General features: G+C 43.5%; 1 protein-coding gene across 1 annotated transcript in view; it reads left to right on the forward strand.

Annotated features, from left to right (window-relative positions):
- LOC308081197 (uncharacterized protein) overlaps positions 1–18,167 on the forward strand; it is a gene marked incomplete at both ends in the record, with an annotated part of 65,847 nt that overhangs the window by 20,360 nt on the left and 27,320 nt on the right. The window contains 4 exon segments of the mRNA XM_080457585.1: positions 2,043–3,188; positions 6,409–7,554; positions 10,774–11,919; positions 15,137–16,282. Of these exon segments, the coding sequence (XP_080313711.1) occupies positions 2,043–3,188; positions 6,409–7,554; positions 10,774–11,919; positions 15,137–16,282 (4,584 nt within the window).

An 18,167-nucleotide genomic window follows, 5' to 3' on the forward strand; every position in this document is an offset into this window, starting at 1 on the left:
AACATGTAAACATTGAATATTGACAATTTTATTATAGAGACCATCAGAATTAATTAGAATGATGATAAATAATTTTGTTGCGTTAAAATGGCTATTTCTGAGGATATCATGAAGCCTTGTTCCAATAGAGAAATGTAAAGGGTACTTTTTACCTATTTAAACTTGGAAACGGGTCAAAAATGACCCTAACACAATGGAAGGGTTAAACAACTAAAAATGGGATTGGTCTTCAAAATAGTCAATGCAAATTTGCCCTCAATACCCGCCGCATATTTGACTAAATACCTCCAAAAAGTTAGCGACACCCACAGCCACAATACTAGAGGGAGCGTAAACAGCGATCTGGTACCACCCACCCATAAAACAAATACTACAGCACTGCCACCCAGGTGTGGAATAGCCTGACCTCATCCCTCAAAAATATAGATCGCTGGCTTCCTTTAAAACAGCCCTGAAAATTCACCTTTCAGGAGGCCAAAGGGGGAGGTAGTACCACTTCTCCCTTAGACAGACGAGCCCCCCATCCCCCCTCCTTTGACGCGTGCCTGTGAGTCTGTCTGGCAAGGCCGTGGTCATCACGACACACAACATGGAGGAATGTGAATCCCTGTGCACCAGGCTGGCTGTTATGGTCAACGGTCAGCAGAGGTGTCTGGGCAGTCCCCTCAAGAGCAAGTTTGGCAGCGGCTACACCATTACATTACAGTCATTTAGCAGACGCTTTTATCCAAAGCGACTTACAATAAGACCCTGTAATATACCCTGTTTACAGGTGTGAAAGAGCGGGTGATTAATTTATTTTATTTTATTTTTAAGCTCCCAACCTTTTCATGAAAAAAGGGTAAGCAATAGAGAAAGAAACACAGGAAACAAGTGATAATATATAATGAGAACAGACTACAGCCCCTTATATTAAACTAGAGGTTAGGGTGGCTACGCGGCCCTCACACTTACGTCGCACTGCCGATCCGACCAATATGTCTGGGTCATAGTGTTGGGGGCTTTGTCAGAGTACACGTCTGTCTATGTCTCTTCTTGTGCCCATATATGGAGATGTCTGTTTCTTTTTTTTTTTTTTCAATTTTAATTGAATTGTTTTTACATCGATAACTGAATACATTTTGCGTGAATATTTGCTTGTAGGCCATTTGAATGTTTTGTTTAATTTAGTTAATGTTGGACAGCATTATGTGCAATGACGGTTCGTGTCTCCAACAAACAAAATGCCATACCATGTCAACAACAAGATTCCTATTGAAATAGCTGCGGAATAGCACTCTCTGCACTGTATGGGCATAAAAGGGAGACAGAAACAGACATCTCTGTATGGCATACAGTATATGGAGATCTCTGTATCTGTCAGTCCATGTCCATTTTATGGCCATATATGGAGATCCATGATGTCATCAGTATATGCCCATATATGGGCATGCTGATATGCATATGCCCATATAAGGAGAGCTCTGTATCTGTCAGGCCATGTCCCCTTTATGCCCACATATGGAGATTCCTGATGTCATCAGTATATGCCCGTATATGGGCATGCCCCCTTTGCTGCCCATATATGAGGCATTTTAACCCATTCAATCTGGAAACGCATCTCATAGCTATGTACAAGCTCAGAGCAAAGATTTGAGTTACAAATGTTCCCTTTAAAAATATATATATTCAAAGATTTGCACACATTTTCACGATAAAAAAAGAATAGCAGATCTACAAGCTCATATCGCTAGTGGCTCCAGGGGTAATATACAGACTCACACACAGACAGTATACAGACATCTCATCCTCCACAGAGTTACGCTGTAAATACGAGTACTTGATCTCATACCATATATGGCATCATTATGTCTCTGTCCAATTAGAGCACGGCTGTGATGCACCGACCAGAGAGTTTGGGGTATAAATAAACGTGTCGACGCCACACAATCCTTGTACTGGAAACGGTTTTCAGTTGAAGAGAGAGATGCTCGTTGTCATGATCTGTAAGAAAGGCTTTGCATTGGTAACTATGTTTAAGTCTGTACACTGCTTATGGCCAGCTCGCTGCTTGTGGCCAGCAGTTGGTCAGCCCTGATCACAGAGGAAGAGGATGTCTTGCTGCTGAGGAAAAGTAACTTCGATGAGGTGTTGAAAGCTCACCCCTACATTCTGGTGGACTTCTATGCCCCATGGTGCGGCCACTGCAAAGAACTGGCCCCGGAGTATGCCAAGGCGGCCCGCATGCTGAAGGCAGAGGGTTCAAATGTCCGCCTCGGTAAGGTAGACGCCACAGAAGAGACAGAGCTGGCCCAGGAGTTTGAAGTCCAGAAATACCCGACCATCGTGTTCTTCAAGGGGGGAGAAAAGGAGTCGCACAAGGAGTACTCTGATGGCAGGCAGGCTTATGACATTGTCAAGTGGCTTAAGAATCGCGCAGGCCCAGCTGTTGCCACCCTGGCCGATGTCATGCAGGCAGAGTCTATGATCGCAAACGAGGTGGCAGTCATTGGCTTCTTCAAGGATTCTGAATCCAAGGACGCTAAAGCCTTCATTAAAGCAGCAGAAACCGTAGATGATATTCCATTTGGGATGACCTCTGATGATGCAGTGTACTCAAAGTTTGAGGTGTCCAAGGACTGCGTGCTCCTCTTCAAGAAGTTTGATGAAGGTCGTAACACCTTTGAAGGTGAGCTTACCGAAGCCAACCTCCTAGCCTTTATTAAGGCCAACCAGCTGCCTCTGGTCACTGAGTTCTCAGTCCAGACTGTCACTAAGACCTTCGGTGAAGAATTCAAGTCCCATATCTTTATGTTCATGTCCAAGGCTGCTACTGACTTTGGGGACAAAATGGACCAATTCAAAAAGGCAGCAGAAGGCTTCAAGGGCAAGATCATGTTCGTCTTCATGGACACTGACGTGAATGACAACAAGAACAACATGCAGACCTTTGGTGTGAAGGAGGGACAATGCCCTGCCATCCGTCTCATCACCCTGGAAGATGAGATGACAGAGTACAGACCAGAGAACGAGGCCATCACCGCTGACAACATCATCGAATTCTGCACACTCTTCACCGAGGGAAAACTCAAGCCCCACCTCACGAGCGATTACATCCCCGAAGACTGTGACAAAAACCCTCCTGAAGTGTTCAACACGACCCGACGCGATGAACGGAGCTCTACCCAGTTTATCAACATGATCAATACGTGTTGTCCAGCGTGCCATAATGCCTACTGGTATGACCAGTATGGTTGTTATTGTGGGATAAATGTCTTAAAGAAAGGGAAGCCAATATGCCCTCTCGATGCCTGCTGCCAGGCCCATGATCAGTGTTGGGAGGAATATTACAGTCGATGTAATGTTCTTCCTGGTGTCAGAGTCTACAAATGGTACTGTGAGGAAAATAAGATAATCTGCGATGGTGGATGGTTCTGCGGCACCACTCCGAACAATGACTGTGAGCAGTTCCTATGTGAGTGTGATAGGAAAGCTACAGAGTGCTTTGGCAAGAACGAATGGCATCAGGAGCATCGCTATATGAACCAGAAGTATTGTGAACCCTGAGACCGGAGACCTCACTCTCTCACGCTAGAGAGCAACGTGGGGGCGGAACTCTCCTACATATTGCCTAAGGAGAGCACCGACAGGTTTGAGTTGCTGTTTGCTGAGCTGGAGGTGAACAGGGAGAAGTTGGGCATCGCCAGCTATGAAGCTTCTGTAACCACCATGGAGGAAGTATTCCTCAGAATGGGGAAACTGGTGGATTCCAGTTTGGACATCCAGGCCCATGACCCACCTTTTTCCCACACATTTTGCTAGCCTAGGATGGCTCAGGGTAGAAGACAGGGTTAACCCTTGCATTGTGTTAGAAAACTACATCCACTTGTGGTGTTAGCGGGTACAATTTGACCCGTGATTTAAATCAGCCCAAAATACAGAAAAAATACAATTATTTTCATTTTTTTCCCTCCCACCTCATAGCTGACTTGTAATGCATTCATATCCATGTAAACACATTTTAAAATATTATTTTGGGTTAGGGCTAGGGTTTCATCTTTCAATATATCTCGTTTTCTATTATAAAAATTTAAAAATTCACTCATAAAATTTCCTATAATGAAGGCAATGGATAATGATGTTATCTAGCTATAATAGAATAATTAAGAATAATGATTTAGAACACACTTCCAAAAAAATGATAATAATAATTAAAAAAATATATATATATTATTAAAAATAGTGACACTAGTGGTGTTAGGGTCATTTTTGACCCGTATACCAAGAAGGTAAAAAATCATTTATTTTTCATAAACTCAAACTTTATTCTACTCCTGATAGCAATTGCTAATTGAGGACATGTCTCTCTCACTCTCAAACATGTAAACATTGAATATTGACAATTTTATTATAGAGACCATCAGAATTAATTAGAATGATGATAAATAATTTTGTTGCGTTAAAATGGCTATTTCTGAGGATATCATGAAGCCTTGTTCCAATAGAGAAATGTAAAGGGTACTTTTTACCTATTTAAACTTGGAAACGGGTCAAAAATGACCCTAACACAATGGAAGGGTTAAACAACTAAAAATGGGATTGGTCTTCAAAATAGTCAATGCAAATTTGCCCTCAATACCCGCCGCATATTTGACTAAATACCTCCAAAAAGTTAGCGACACCCACAGCCACAATACTAGAGGGAGCGTAAACAGCGATCTGGTACCACCCACCCATAAAACAAATACTACAGCACTGCCACCCAGGTGTGGAATAGCCTGACCTCATCCCTCAAAAATATAGATCGCTGGCTTCCTTTAAAACAGCCCTGAAAATTCACCTTTCAGGAGGCCAAAGGGGGAGGTAGTACCACTTCTCCCTTAGACAGACGAGCCCCCCATCCCCCCTCCTTTGACGCGTGCCTGTGAGTCTGTCTGGCAAGGCCGTGGTCATCACGACACACAACATGGAGGAATGTGAATCCCTGTGCACCAGGCTGGCTGTTATGGTCAACGGTCAGCAGAGGTGTCTGGGCAGTCCCCTCAAGAGCAAGTTTGGCAGCGGCTACACCATTACATTACAGTCATTTAGCAGACGCTTTTATCCAAAGCGACTTACAATAAGACCCTGTAATATACCCTGTTTACAGGTGTGAAAGAGCGGGTGATTAATTTATTTTATTTTATTTTTAAGCTCCCAACCTTTTCATGAAAAAAGGGTAAGCAATAGAGAAAGAAACACAGGAAACAAGTGATAATATATAATGAGAACAGACTACAGCCCCTTATATTAAACTAGAGGTTAGGGTGGCTACGCGGCCCTCACACTTACGTCGCACTGCCGATCCGACCAATATGTCTGGGTCATAGTGTTGGGGGCTTTGTCAGAGTACACGTCTGTCTATGTCTCTTCTTGTGCCCATATATGGAGATGTCTGTTTCTTTTTTTTTTTTTTCAATTTTAATTGAATTGTTTTTACATCGATAACTGAATACATTTTGCGTGAATATTTGCTTGTAGGCCATTTGAATGTTTTGTTTAATTTAGTTAATGTTGGACAGCATTATGTGCAATGACGGTTCGTGTCTCCAACAAACAAAATGCCATACCATGTCAACAACAAGATTCCTATTGAAATAGCTGCGGAATAGCACTCTCTGCACTGTATGGGCATAAAAGGGAGACAGAAACAGACATCTCTGTATGGCATACAGTATATGGAGATCTCTGTATCTGTCAGTCCATGTCCATTTTATGGCCATATATGGAGATCCATGATGTCATCAGTATATGCCCATATATGGGCATGCTGATATGCATATGCCCATATAAGGAGAGCTCTGTATCTGTCAGGCCATGTCCCCTTTATGCCCACATATGGAGATTCCTGATGTCATCAGTATATGCCCGTATATGGGCATGCCCCCTTTGCTGCCCATATATGAGGCATTTTAACCCATTCAATCTGGAAACGCATCTCATAGCTATGTACAAGCTCAGAGCAAAGATTTGAGTTACAAATGTTCCCTTTAAAAATATATATATTCAAAGATTTGCACACATTTTCACGATAAAAAAAGAATAGCAGATCTACAAGCTCATATCGCTAGTGGCTCCAGGGGTAATATACAGACTCACACACAGACAGTATACAGACATCTCATCCTCCACAGAGTTACGCTGTAAATACGAGTACTTGATCTCATACCATATATGGCATCATTATGTCTCTGTCCAATTAGAGCACGGCTGTGATGCACCGACCAGAGAGTTTGGGGTATAAATAAACGTGTCGACGCCACACAATCCTTGTACTGGAAACGGTTTTCAGTTGAAGAGAGAGATGCTCGTTGTCATGATCTGTAAGAAAGGCTTTGCATTGGTAACTATGTTTAAGTCTGTCCTTCTCTGTACACTGCTTATGGCCAGCTCGCTGCTTGTGGCCAGCAGTTGGTCAGCCCTGATCACAGAGGAAGAGGATGTCTTGCTGCTGAGGAAAAGTAACTTCGATGAGGTGTTGAAAGCTCACCCCTACATTCTGGTGGACTTCTATGCCCCATGGTGCGGCCACTGCAAAGAACTGGCCCCGGAGTATGCCAAGGCGGCCCGCATGCTGAAGGCAGAGGGTTCAAATGTCCGCCTCGGTAAGGTAGACGCCACAGAAGAGACAGAGCTGGCCCAGGAGTTTGAAGTCCAGAAATACCCGACCATCGTGTTCTTCAAGGGGGGAGAAAAGGAGTCGCACAAGGAGTACTCTGATGGCAGGCAGGCTTATGACATTGTCAAGTGGCTTAAGAATCGCGCAGGCCCAGCTGTTGCCACCCTGGCCGATGTCATGCAGGCAGAGTCTATGATCGCAAACGAGGTGGCAGTCATTGGCTTCTTCAAGGATTCTGAATCCAAGGACGCTAAAGCCTTCATTAAAGCAGCAGAAACCGTAGATGATATTCCATTTGGGATGACCTCTGATGATGCAGTGTACTCAAAGTTTGAGGTGTCCAAGGACTGCGTGCTCCTCTTCAAGAAGTTTGATGAAGGTCGTAACACCTTTGAAGGTGAGCTTACCGAAGCCAACCTCCTAGCCTTTATTAAGGCCAACCAGCTGCCTCTGGTCACTGAGTTCTCAGTCCAGACTGTCACTAAGACCTTCGGTGAAGAATTCAAGTCCCATATCTTTATGTTCATGTCCAAGGCTGCTACTGACTTTGGGGACAAAATGGACCAATTCAAAAAGGCAGCAGAAGGCTTCAAGGGCAAGATCATGTTCGTCTTCATGGACACTGACGTGAATGACAACAAGAACAACATGCAGACCTTTGGTGTGAAGGAGGGACAATGCCCTGCCATCCGTCTCATCACCCTGGAAGATGAGATGACAGAGTACAGACCAGAGAACGAGGCCATCACCGCTGACAACATCATCGAATTCTGCACACTCTTCACCGAGGGAAAACTCAAGCCCCACCTCACGAGCGATTACATCCCCGAAGACTGTGACAAAAACCCTCCTGAAGTGTTCAACACGACCCGACGCGATGAACGGAGCTCTACCCAGTTTATCAACATGATCAATACGTGTTGTCCAGCGTGCCATAATGCCTACTGGTATGACCAGTATGGTTGTTATTGTGGGATAAATGTCTTAAAGAAAGGGAAGCCAATATGCCCTCTCGATGCCTGCTGCCAGGCCCATGATCAGTGTTGGGAGGAATATTACAGTCGATGTAATGTTCTTCCTGGTGTCAGAGTCTACAAATGGTACTGTGAGGAAAATAAGATAATCTGCGATGGTGGATGGTTCTGCGGCACCACTCCGAACAATGACTGTGAGCAGTTCCTATGTGAGTGTGATAGGAAAGCTACAGAGTGCTTTGGCAAGAACGAATGGCATCAGGAGCATCGCTATATGAACCAGAAGTATTGTGAACCCTGAGACCGGAGACCTCACTCTCTCACGCTAGAGAGCAACGTGGGGGCGGAACTCTCCTACATATTGCCTAAGGAGAGCACCGACAGGTTTGAGTTGCTGTTTGCTGAGCTGGAGGTGAACAGGGAGAAGTTGGGCATCGCCAGCTATGAAGCTTCTGTAACCACCATGGAGGAAGTATTCCTCAGAATGGGGAAACTGGTGGATTCCAGTTTGGACATCCAGGCCCATGACCCACCTTTTTCCCACACATTTTGCTAGCCTAGGATGGCTCAGGGTAGAAGACAGGGTTAACCCTTGCATTGTGTTAGAAAACTACATCCACTTGTGGTGTTAGCGGGTACAATTTGACCCGTGATTTAAATCAGCCCAAAATACAGAAAAAATACAATTATTTTCATTTTTTTCCCTCCCACCTCATAGCTGACTTGTAATGCATTCATATCCATGTAAACACATTTTAAAATATTATTTTGGGTTAGGGCTAGGGTTTCATCTTTCAATATATCTCGTTTTCTATTATAAAAATTTAAAAATTCACTCATAAAATTTCCTATAATGAAGGCAATGGATAATGATGTTATCTAGCTATAATAGAATAATTAAGAATAATGATTTAGAACACACTTCCAAAAAAATGATAATAATAATTAAAAAAAATATATATATTATTAAAAATAGTGACACTAGTGGTGTTAGGGTCATTTTTGACCCGTATACCAAGAAGGTAAAAAATCATTTATTTTTCATAAACTCAAACTTTATTCTACTCCTGATAGCAATTGCTAATTGAGGACATGTCTCTCTCACTCTCAAACATGTAAACATTGAATATTGACAATTTTATTATAGAGACCATCAGAATTAATTAGAATGATGATAAATAATTTTGTTGCGTTAAAATGGCTATTTCTGAGGATATCATGAAGCCTTGTTCCAATAGAGAAATGTAAAGGGTACTTTTTACCTATTTAAACTTGGAAACGGGTCAAAAATGACCCTAACACAATGGAAGGGTTAAACAACTAAAAATGGGATTGGTCTTCAAAATAGTCAATGCAAATTTGCCCTCAATACCCGCCGCATATTTGACTAAATACCTCCAAAAAGTTAGCGACACCCACAGCCACAATACTAGAGGGAGCGTAAACAGCGATCTGGTACCACCCACCCATAAAACAAATACTACAGCACTGCCACCCAGGTGTGGAATAGCCTGACCTCATCCCTCAAAAATATAGATCGCTGGCTTCCTTTAAAACAGCCCTGAAAATTCACCTTTCAGGAGGCCAAAGGGGGAGGTAGTACCACTTCTCCCTTAGACAGACGAGCCCCCCATCCCCCCTCCTTTGACGCGTGCCTGTGAGTCTGTCTGGCAAGGCCGTGGTCATCACGACACACAACATGGAGGAATGTGAATCCCTGTGCACCAGGCTGGCTGTTATGGTCAACGGTCAGCAGAGGTGTCTGGGCAGTCCCCTCAAGAGCAAGTTTGGCAGCGGCTACACCATTACATTACAGTCATTTAGCAGACGCTTTTATCCAAAGCGACTTACAATAAGACCCTGTAATATACCCTGTTTACAGGTGTGAAAGAGCGGGTGATTAATTTATTTTATTTTATTTTTAAGCTCCCAACCTTTTCATGAAAAAAGGGTAAGCAATAGAGAAAGAAACACAGGAAACAAGTGATAATATATAATGAGAACAGACTACAGCCCCTTATATTAAACTAGAGGTTAGGGTGGCTACGCGGCCCTCACACTTACGTCGCACTGCCGATCCGACCAATATGTCTGGGTCATAGTGTTGGGGGCTTTGTCAGAGTACACGTCTGTCTATGTCTCTTCTTGTGCCCATATATGGAGATGTCTGTTTCTTTTTTTTTTTTCTTCAATTTTAATTGAATTGTTTTTACATCGATAACTGAATACATTTTGCGTGAATATTTGCTTGTAGGCCATTTGAATGTTTTGTTTAATTTAGTTAATGTTGGACAGCATATGTGCAATGACGGTTCGTGTCTCCAACAAACAAAATGCCATACCATGTCAACAACAAGATTCCTATTGAAATAGCTGCGGAATAGCACTCTCTGCACTGTATGGGCATAAAAGGGAGACAGAAACAGACATCTCTGTATGGCATACAGTATATGGAGATCTCTGTATCTGTCAGTCCATGTCCATTTTATGGCCATATATGGAGATCCATGATGTCATCAGTATATGCCCATATATGGGCATGCTGATATGCATATGCCCATATAAGGAGAGCTCTGTATCTGTCAGGCCATGTCCCCTTTATGCCCACATATGGAGATTCCTGATGTCATCAGTATATGCCCGTATATGGGCATGCCCCCTTTGCTGCCCATATATGAGGAATTTTAACCCATTCAATCTGGAAACGCATCTCATAGCTATGTACAAGCTCAGAGCAAAGATTTGAGTTACAAATGTTCCCTTTAAAAATATATATATTCAAAGATTTGCACACATTTTCACGATAAAAAAAGAATAGCAGATCTACAAGCTCATATCGCTAGTGGCTCCAGGGGTAATATACAGACTCACACACAGACAGTATACAGACATCTCATCCTCCACAGAGTTACGCTGTAAATACGAGTACTTGATCTCATACCATATATGGCATCATTATGTCTCTGTCCAATTAGAGCACGGCTGTGATGCACCGACCAGAGAGTTTGGGGTATAAATAAACGTGTCGACGCCACACAATCCTTGTACTGGAAACGGTTTTCAGTTGAAGAGAGAGATGCTCGTTGTCATGATCTGTAAGAAAGGCTTTGCATTGGTAACTATGTTTAAGTCTGTCCTTCTCTGTACACTGCTTATGGCCAGCTCGCTGCTTGTGGCCAGCAGTTGGTCAGCCCTGATCACAGAGGAAGAGGATGTCTTGCTGCTGAGGAAAAGTAACTTCGATGAGGTGTTGAAAGCTCACCCCTACATTCTGGTGGACTTCTATGCCCCATGGTGCGGCCACTGCAAAGAACTGGCCCCGGAGTATGCCAAGGCGGCCCGCATGCTGAAGGCAGAGGGTTCAAATGTCCGCCTCGGTAAGGTAGACGCCACAGAAGAGACAGAGCTGGCCCAGGAGTTTGAAGTCCAGAAATACCCGACCATCGTGTTCTTCAAGGGGGGAGAAAAGGAGTCGCACAAGGAGTACTCTGATGGCAGGCAGGCTTATGACATTGTCAAGTGGCTTAAGAATCGCGCAGGCCCAGCTGTTGCCACCCTGGCCGATGTCATGCAGGCAGAGTCTATGATCGCAAACGAGGTGGCAGTCATTGGCTTCTTCAAGGATTCTGAATCCAAGGACGCTAAAGCCTTCATTAAAGCAGCAGAAACCGTAGATGATATTCCATTTGGGATGACCTCTGATGATGCAGTGTACTCAAAGTTTGAGGTGTCCAAGGACTGCGTGCTCCTCTTCAAGAAGTTTGATGAAGGTCGTAACACCTTTGAAGGTGAGCTTACCGAAGCCAACCTCCTAGCCTTTATTAAGGCCAACCAGCTGCCTCTGGTCACTGAGTTCTCAGTCCAGACTGTCACTAAGACCTTCGGTGAAGAATTCAAGTCCCATATCTTTATGTTCATGTCCAAGGCTGCTACTGACTTTGGGGACAAAATGGACCAATTCAAAAAGGCAGCAGAAGGCTTCAAGGGCAAGATCATGTTCGTCTTCATGGACACTGACGTGAATGACAACAAGAACAACATGCAGACCTTTGGTGTGAAGGAGGGACAATGCCCTGCCATCCGTCTCATCACCCTGGAAGATGAGATGACAGAGTACAGACCAGAGAACGAGGCCATCACCGCTGACAACATCATCGAATTCTGCACACTCTTCACCGAGGGAAAACTCAAGCCCCACCTCACGAGCGATTACATCCCCGAAGACTGTGACAAAAACCCTCCTGAAGTGTTCAACACGACCCGACGCGATGAACGGAGCTCTACCCAGTTTATCAACATGATCAATACGTGTTGTCCAGCGTGCCATAATGCCTACTGGTATGACCAGTATGGTTGTTATTGTGGGATAAATGTCTTAAAGAAAGGGAAGCCAATATGCCCTCTCGATGCCTGCTGCCAGGCCCATGATCAGTGTTGGGAGGAATATTACAGTCGATGTAATGTTCTTCCTGGTGTCAGAGTCTACAAATGGTACTGTGAGGAAAATAAGATAATCTGCGATGGTGGATGGTTCTGCGGCACCACTCCGAACAATGACTGTGAGCAGTTCCTATGTGAGTGTGATAGGAAAGCTACAGAGTGCTTTGGCAAGAACGAATGGCATCAGGAGCATCGCTATATGAACCAGAAGTATTGTGAACCCTGAGACCGGAGACCTCACTCTCTCACGCTAGAGAGCAACGTGGGGGCGGAACTCTCCTACATATTGCCTAAGGAGAGCACCGACAGGTTTGAGTTGCTGTTTGCTGAGCTGGAGGTGAACAGGGAGAAGTTGGGCATCGCCAGCTATGAAGCTTCTGTAACCACCATGGAGGAAGTATTCCTCAGAATGGGGAAACTGGTGGATTCCAGTTTGGACATCCAGGCCCATGACCCACCTTTTTCCCACACATTTTGCTAGCCTAGGATGGCTCAGGGTAGAAGACAGGGTTAACCCTTGCATTGTGTTAGAAAACTACATCCACTTGTGGTGTTAGCGGGTACAATTTGACCCGTGATTTAAATCAGCCCAAAATACAGAAAAAATACAATTATTTTCATTTTTTTCCCTCCCACCTCATAGCTGACTTGTAATGCATTCATATCCATGTAAACACATTTTAAAATATTATTTTGGGTTAGGGCTAGGGTTTCATCTTTCAATATATCTCGTTTTCTATTATAAAAATTTAAAAATTCACTCATAAAATTTCCTATAATGAAGGCAATGGATAATGATGTTATCTAGCTATAATATAATAATTAAGAATAATGATTAGAACACACTTCCAAAAAAATGATAATAATAATTAAAAAAAATATATATATTATTAAAAATAGTGACACTAGTGGTGTTAGGGTCATTTTTGACCCGTATACCAAGAAGGTAAAAAATCATTTATTTTTCATAAACTCAAACTTTATTCTACTCCTGATAGCAATTGCTAATTGAGGACATGTCTCTCTCACTCTCAAACATGTAAACATTGAATATTGACAATTTTATTATAGAGACCATCAGAATTAATTAGAATGATGATAAATAATTGTGTTGCGTTAAAATGGCTATTTCTGAGGATATCATGAAGCCTTGTTCCAATAGAGAAATGTAAAGGGTACTTTTTACCTATTTAAACTTGGAAACGGGTCAAAAATGACCCTAACACAATGGAAGGGTTAAACAACTAAAAATGGGATTGGTCTTCAAAATAGTCAATGCAAATTTGCCCTCAATACCCGCCGCATATTTGACTAAATACCTCCAAAAAGTTAGCGACACCCACAGCCACAATACTAGAGGGAGCGTAAACAGCGATCTGGTACCACCCACCCATAAAACAAATACTACAGCACTGCCACCCAGGTGTGGAATAGCCTGACCTCATCCCTCAAAAATATAGATCGCTGGCTTCCTTTAAAACAGCCCTGAAAATTCACCTTTCAGGAGGCCAAAGGGGGAGGTAGTACCACTTCTCCCTTAGACAGACGAGCCCCCCATCCCCCCTCCTTTGACGCGTGCCTGTGAGTCTGTCTGGCAAGGCCGTGGTCATCACGACACACAACATGGAGGAATGTGAATCCCTGTGCACCAGGCTGGCTGTTATGGTCAACGGTCAGCAGAGGTGTCTGGGCAGTCCCCTCAAGAGCAAGTTTGGCAGCGGCTACACCATTACATTACAGTCATTTAGCAGACGCTTTTATCCAAAGCGACTTACAATAAGACCCTGTAATATACCCTGTTTACAGGTGTGAAAGAGCGGGTGATTAATTTATTTTATTTTATTTTTAAGCTCCCAACCTTTTCATGAAAAAAGGGTAAGCAATAGAGAAAGAAACACAGGAAACAAGTGATAATATATAATGAGAACAGACTACAGCCCCTTATATTAAACTAGAGGTTAGGGTGGCTACGCGGCCCTCACACTTACGTCGCACTGCCGATCCGACCAATATGTCTGGGTCATAGTGTTGGGGGCTTTGTCAGAGTACACGTCTGTCTATGTCTCTTCTTGTGCCCATATATGGAGATGTCTGTTTCTTTTTTTTTTTTCTTCAATTTTAATTGAATTGTTTTTACATCGATAACTGAATAAATTTTGCGTGAATATTTGCTTGTAGGCCATTTGAATGTTTTGTTTAATTTAGTTAATGTTGGACAGCATTATGTGCAATGACGGTTCGTGTCTCCAACAAACAAAATGCCATACCATGTCAACAACAAAATTCCTATTGAAATAGCTGCGGAATAGCACTCTCTGCACTGTATGGGCATAAAAGGGAGACAGAAACAGACATCTCTGTATGGCATACAGTATATGGAGATCTCTGTATCTGTCAGTCCATGTCCATTTTATGGCCATATATGGAGATCCATGATGTCATCAGTATATGCCCATATATGGGCATGCTGATATGCATATGCCCATATAAGGAGAGCTCTGTATCTGTCAGGCCATGTCCCCTTTATGCCCACATATGGAGATTCCTGATGTCATCAGTATATGCCCGTATATGGGCATGCCCCCTTTGCTGCCCATATATGAGGAATTTTAACCCATTCAATCTGGAAACGCATCTCATAGCTATGTACAAGCTCAGAGCAAAGATTTGAGTTACAAATGTTCCCTTTAAAAATATATATATTCAAAGATTTGCACACATTTTCACGATAAAAAAAGAATAGCAGATCTACAAGCTCATATCGCTAGTGGCTCCAGGGGTAATATACAGACTCACACACAGACAGTATACAGACATCTCATCCTCCACAGAGTTACGCTGTAAATACGAGTACTTGATCTCATACCATATATGGCATCATTATGTCTCTGTCCAATTAGAGCACGGCTGTGATGCACCGACCAGAGAGTTTGGGGTATAAATAAACGTGTCGACGCCACACAATCCTTGTACTGGAAACGGTTTTCAGTTGAAGAGAGAGATGCTCGTTGTCATGATCTGTAAGAAAGGCTTTGCATTGGTAACTATGTTTAAGTCTGTCCTTCTCTGCACTGCTTATGGCCAGCTCGCTGCTTGTGGCCAGCAGTTGGTCAGCCCTGATCACAGAGGAAGAGGATGTCTTGCTGCTGAGGAAAAGTAACTTCGATGAGGTGTTGAAAGCTCACCCCTACATTCTGGTGGACTTCTATGCCCCATGGTGCGGCCACTGCAAAGAACTGGCCCCGGAGTATGCCAAGGCGGCCCGCATGCTGAAGGCAGAGGGTTCAAATGTCCGCCTCGGTAAGGTAGACGCCACAGAAGAGACAGAGCTGGCCCAGGAGTTTGAAGTCCAGAAATACCCGACCATCGTGTTCTTCAAGGGGGGAGAAAAGGAGTCGCACAAGGAGTACTCTGATGGCAGGCAGGCTTATGACATTGTCAAGTGGCTTAAGAATCGCGCAGGCCCAGCTGTTGCCACCCTGGCCGATGTCATGCAGGCAGAGTCTATGATCGCAAACGAGGTGGCAGTCATTGGCTTCTTCAAGGATTCTGAATCCAAGGACGCTAAAGCCTTCATTAAAGCAGCAGAAACCGTAGATGATATTCCATTTGGGATGACCTCTGATGATGCAGTGTACTCAAAGTTTGAGGTGTCCAAGGACTGCGTGCTCCTCTTCAAGAAGTTTGATGAAGGTCGTAACACCTTTGAAGGTGAGCTTACCGAAGCCAACCTCCTAGCCTTTATTAAGGCCAACCAGCTGCCTCTGGTCACTGAGTTCTCAGTCCAGACTGTCACTAAGACCTTCGGTGAAGAATTCAAGTCCCATATCTTTATGTTCATGTCCAAGGCTGCTACTGACTTTGGGGACAAAATGGACCAATTCAAAAAGGCAGCAGAAGGCTTCAAGGGCAAGATCATGTTCGTCTTCATGGACACTGACGTGAATGACAACAAGAACAACATGCAGACCTTTGGTGTGAAGGAGGGACAATGCCCTGCCATCCGTCTCATCACCCTGGAAGATGAGATGACAGAGTACAGACCAGAGAACGAGGCCATCACCGCTGACAACATCATCGAATTCTGCACACTCTTCACCGAGGGAAAACTCAAGCCCCACCTCACGAGCGATTACATCCCCGAAGACTGTGACAAAAACCCTCCTGAAGTGTTCAACACGACCCGACGCGATGAACGGAGCTCTACCCAGTTTATCAACATGATCAATACGTGTTGTCCAGCGTGCCATAATGCCTACTGGTATGACCAGTATGGTTGTTATTGTGGGATAAATGTCTTAAAGAAAGGGAAGCCAATATGCCCTCTCGATGCCTGCTGCCAGGCCCATGATCAGTGTTGGGAGGAATATTACAGTCGATGTAATGTTCTTCCTGGTGTCAGAGTCTACAAATGGTACTGTGAGGAAAATAAGATAATCTGCGATGGTGGATGGTTCTGCGGCACCACTCCGAACAATGACTGTGAGCAGTTCCTATGTGAGTGTGATAGGAAAGCTACAGAGTGCTTTGGCAAGAACGAATGGCATCAGGAGCATCGCTATATGAACCAGAAGTATTGTGAACCCTGAGACCGGAGACCTCACTCTCTCACGCTAGAGAGCAACGTGGGGGCGGAACTCTCCTACATATTGCCTAAGGAGAGCACCGACAGGTTTGAGTTGCTGTTTGCTGAGCTGGAGGTGAACAGGGAGAAGTTGGGCATCGCCAGCTATGAAGCTTCTGTAACCACCATGGAGGAAGTATTCCTCAGAATGGGGAAACTGGTGGATTCCAGTTTGGACATCCAGGCCCATGACCCACCTTTTTCCCACACATTTTGCTAGCCTAGGATGGCTCAGGGTAGAAGACAGGGTTAACCCTTGCATTGTGTTAGAAAACTACATCCACTTGTGGTGTTAGCGGGTACAATTTGACCCGTGATTTAAATCAGCCCAAAATACAGAAAAAATACAATTATTTTCATTTTTTTCCCTCCCACCTCATAGCTGACTTGTAATGCATTCATATCCATGTAAACACATTTTAAAATATTATTTTGGGTTAGGGCTAGGGTTTCATCTTTCAATATATCTCGTTTTCTATTATAAAAATTTAAAAATTCACTCATAAAATTTCCTATAATGAAGGCAATGGATAATGATGTTATCTAGCTATAATATAATAATTAAGAATAATGATTAGAACACACTTCCAAAAAAATGATAATAATAATTAAAAAAAATATATATATTATTAAAAATAGTGACACTAGTGGTGTTAGGGTCATTTTTGACCCGTATACCAAGAAGGTAAAAAATCATTTATTTTTCATAAACTCAAACTTTATTCTACTCCTGATAGCAATTGCTAATTGAGGACATGTCTCTCTCACTCTCAAACATGTAAACATTGAATATTGACAATTTTATTATAGAGACCATCAGAATTAATTAGAATGATGATAAATAATTGTGTTGCGTTAAAATGGCTATTTCTGAGGATATCATGAAGCCTTGTTCCAATAGAGAAATGTAAAGGGTACTTTTTACCTATTTAAACTTGGAAACGGGTCAAAAATGACCCTAACACAATGGAAGGGTTAAACAACTAAAAATGGGATTGGTCTTCAAAATAGTCAATGCAAATTTGCCCTCAATACCCGCCGCATATTTGACTAAATACCTCCAAAAAGTTAGCGACACCCACAGCCACAATACTAGAGGGAGCGTAAACAGCGATCTGGTACCACCCACCCATAAAACAAATACTACAGCACTGCCACCCAGGTGTGGAATAGCCTGACCTCATCCCTCAAAAATATAGATCGCTGGCTTCCTTTAAAACAGCCCTGAAAATTCACCTTTCAGGAGGCCAAAGGGGGAGGTAGTACCACTTCTCCCTTAGACAGACGAGCCCCCCATCCCCCCTCCTTTGACGCGTGCCTGTGAGTCTGTCTGGCAAGGCCGTGGTCATCACGACACACAACATGGAGGAATGTGAATCCCTGTGCACCAGGCTGGCTGTTATGGTCAACGGTCAGCAGAGGTGTCTGGGCAGTCCCCTCAAGAGCAAGTTTGGCAGCGGCTACACCATTACATTACAGTCATTTAGCAGAC

Source organism: Gymnoscopelus braueri (genome assembly GCF_963280865.1).
Source record: "Gymnoscopelus braueri genome assembly, contig: SCAFFOLD_132, whole genome shotgun sequence".
Classification (NCBI taxonomy): domain Eukaryota; kingdom Metazoa; phylum Chordata; class Actinopteri; order Myctophiformes; family Myctophidae; genus Gymnoscopelus; species Gymnoscopelus braueri.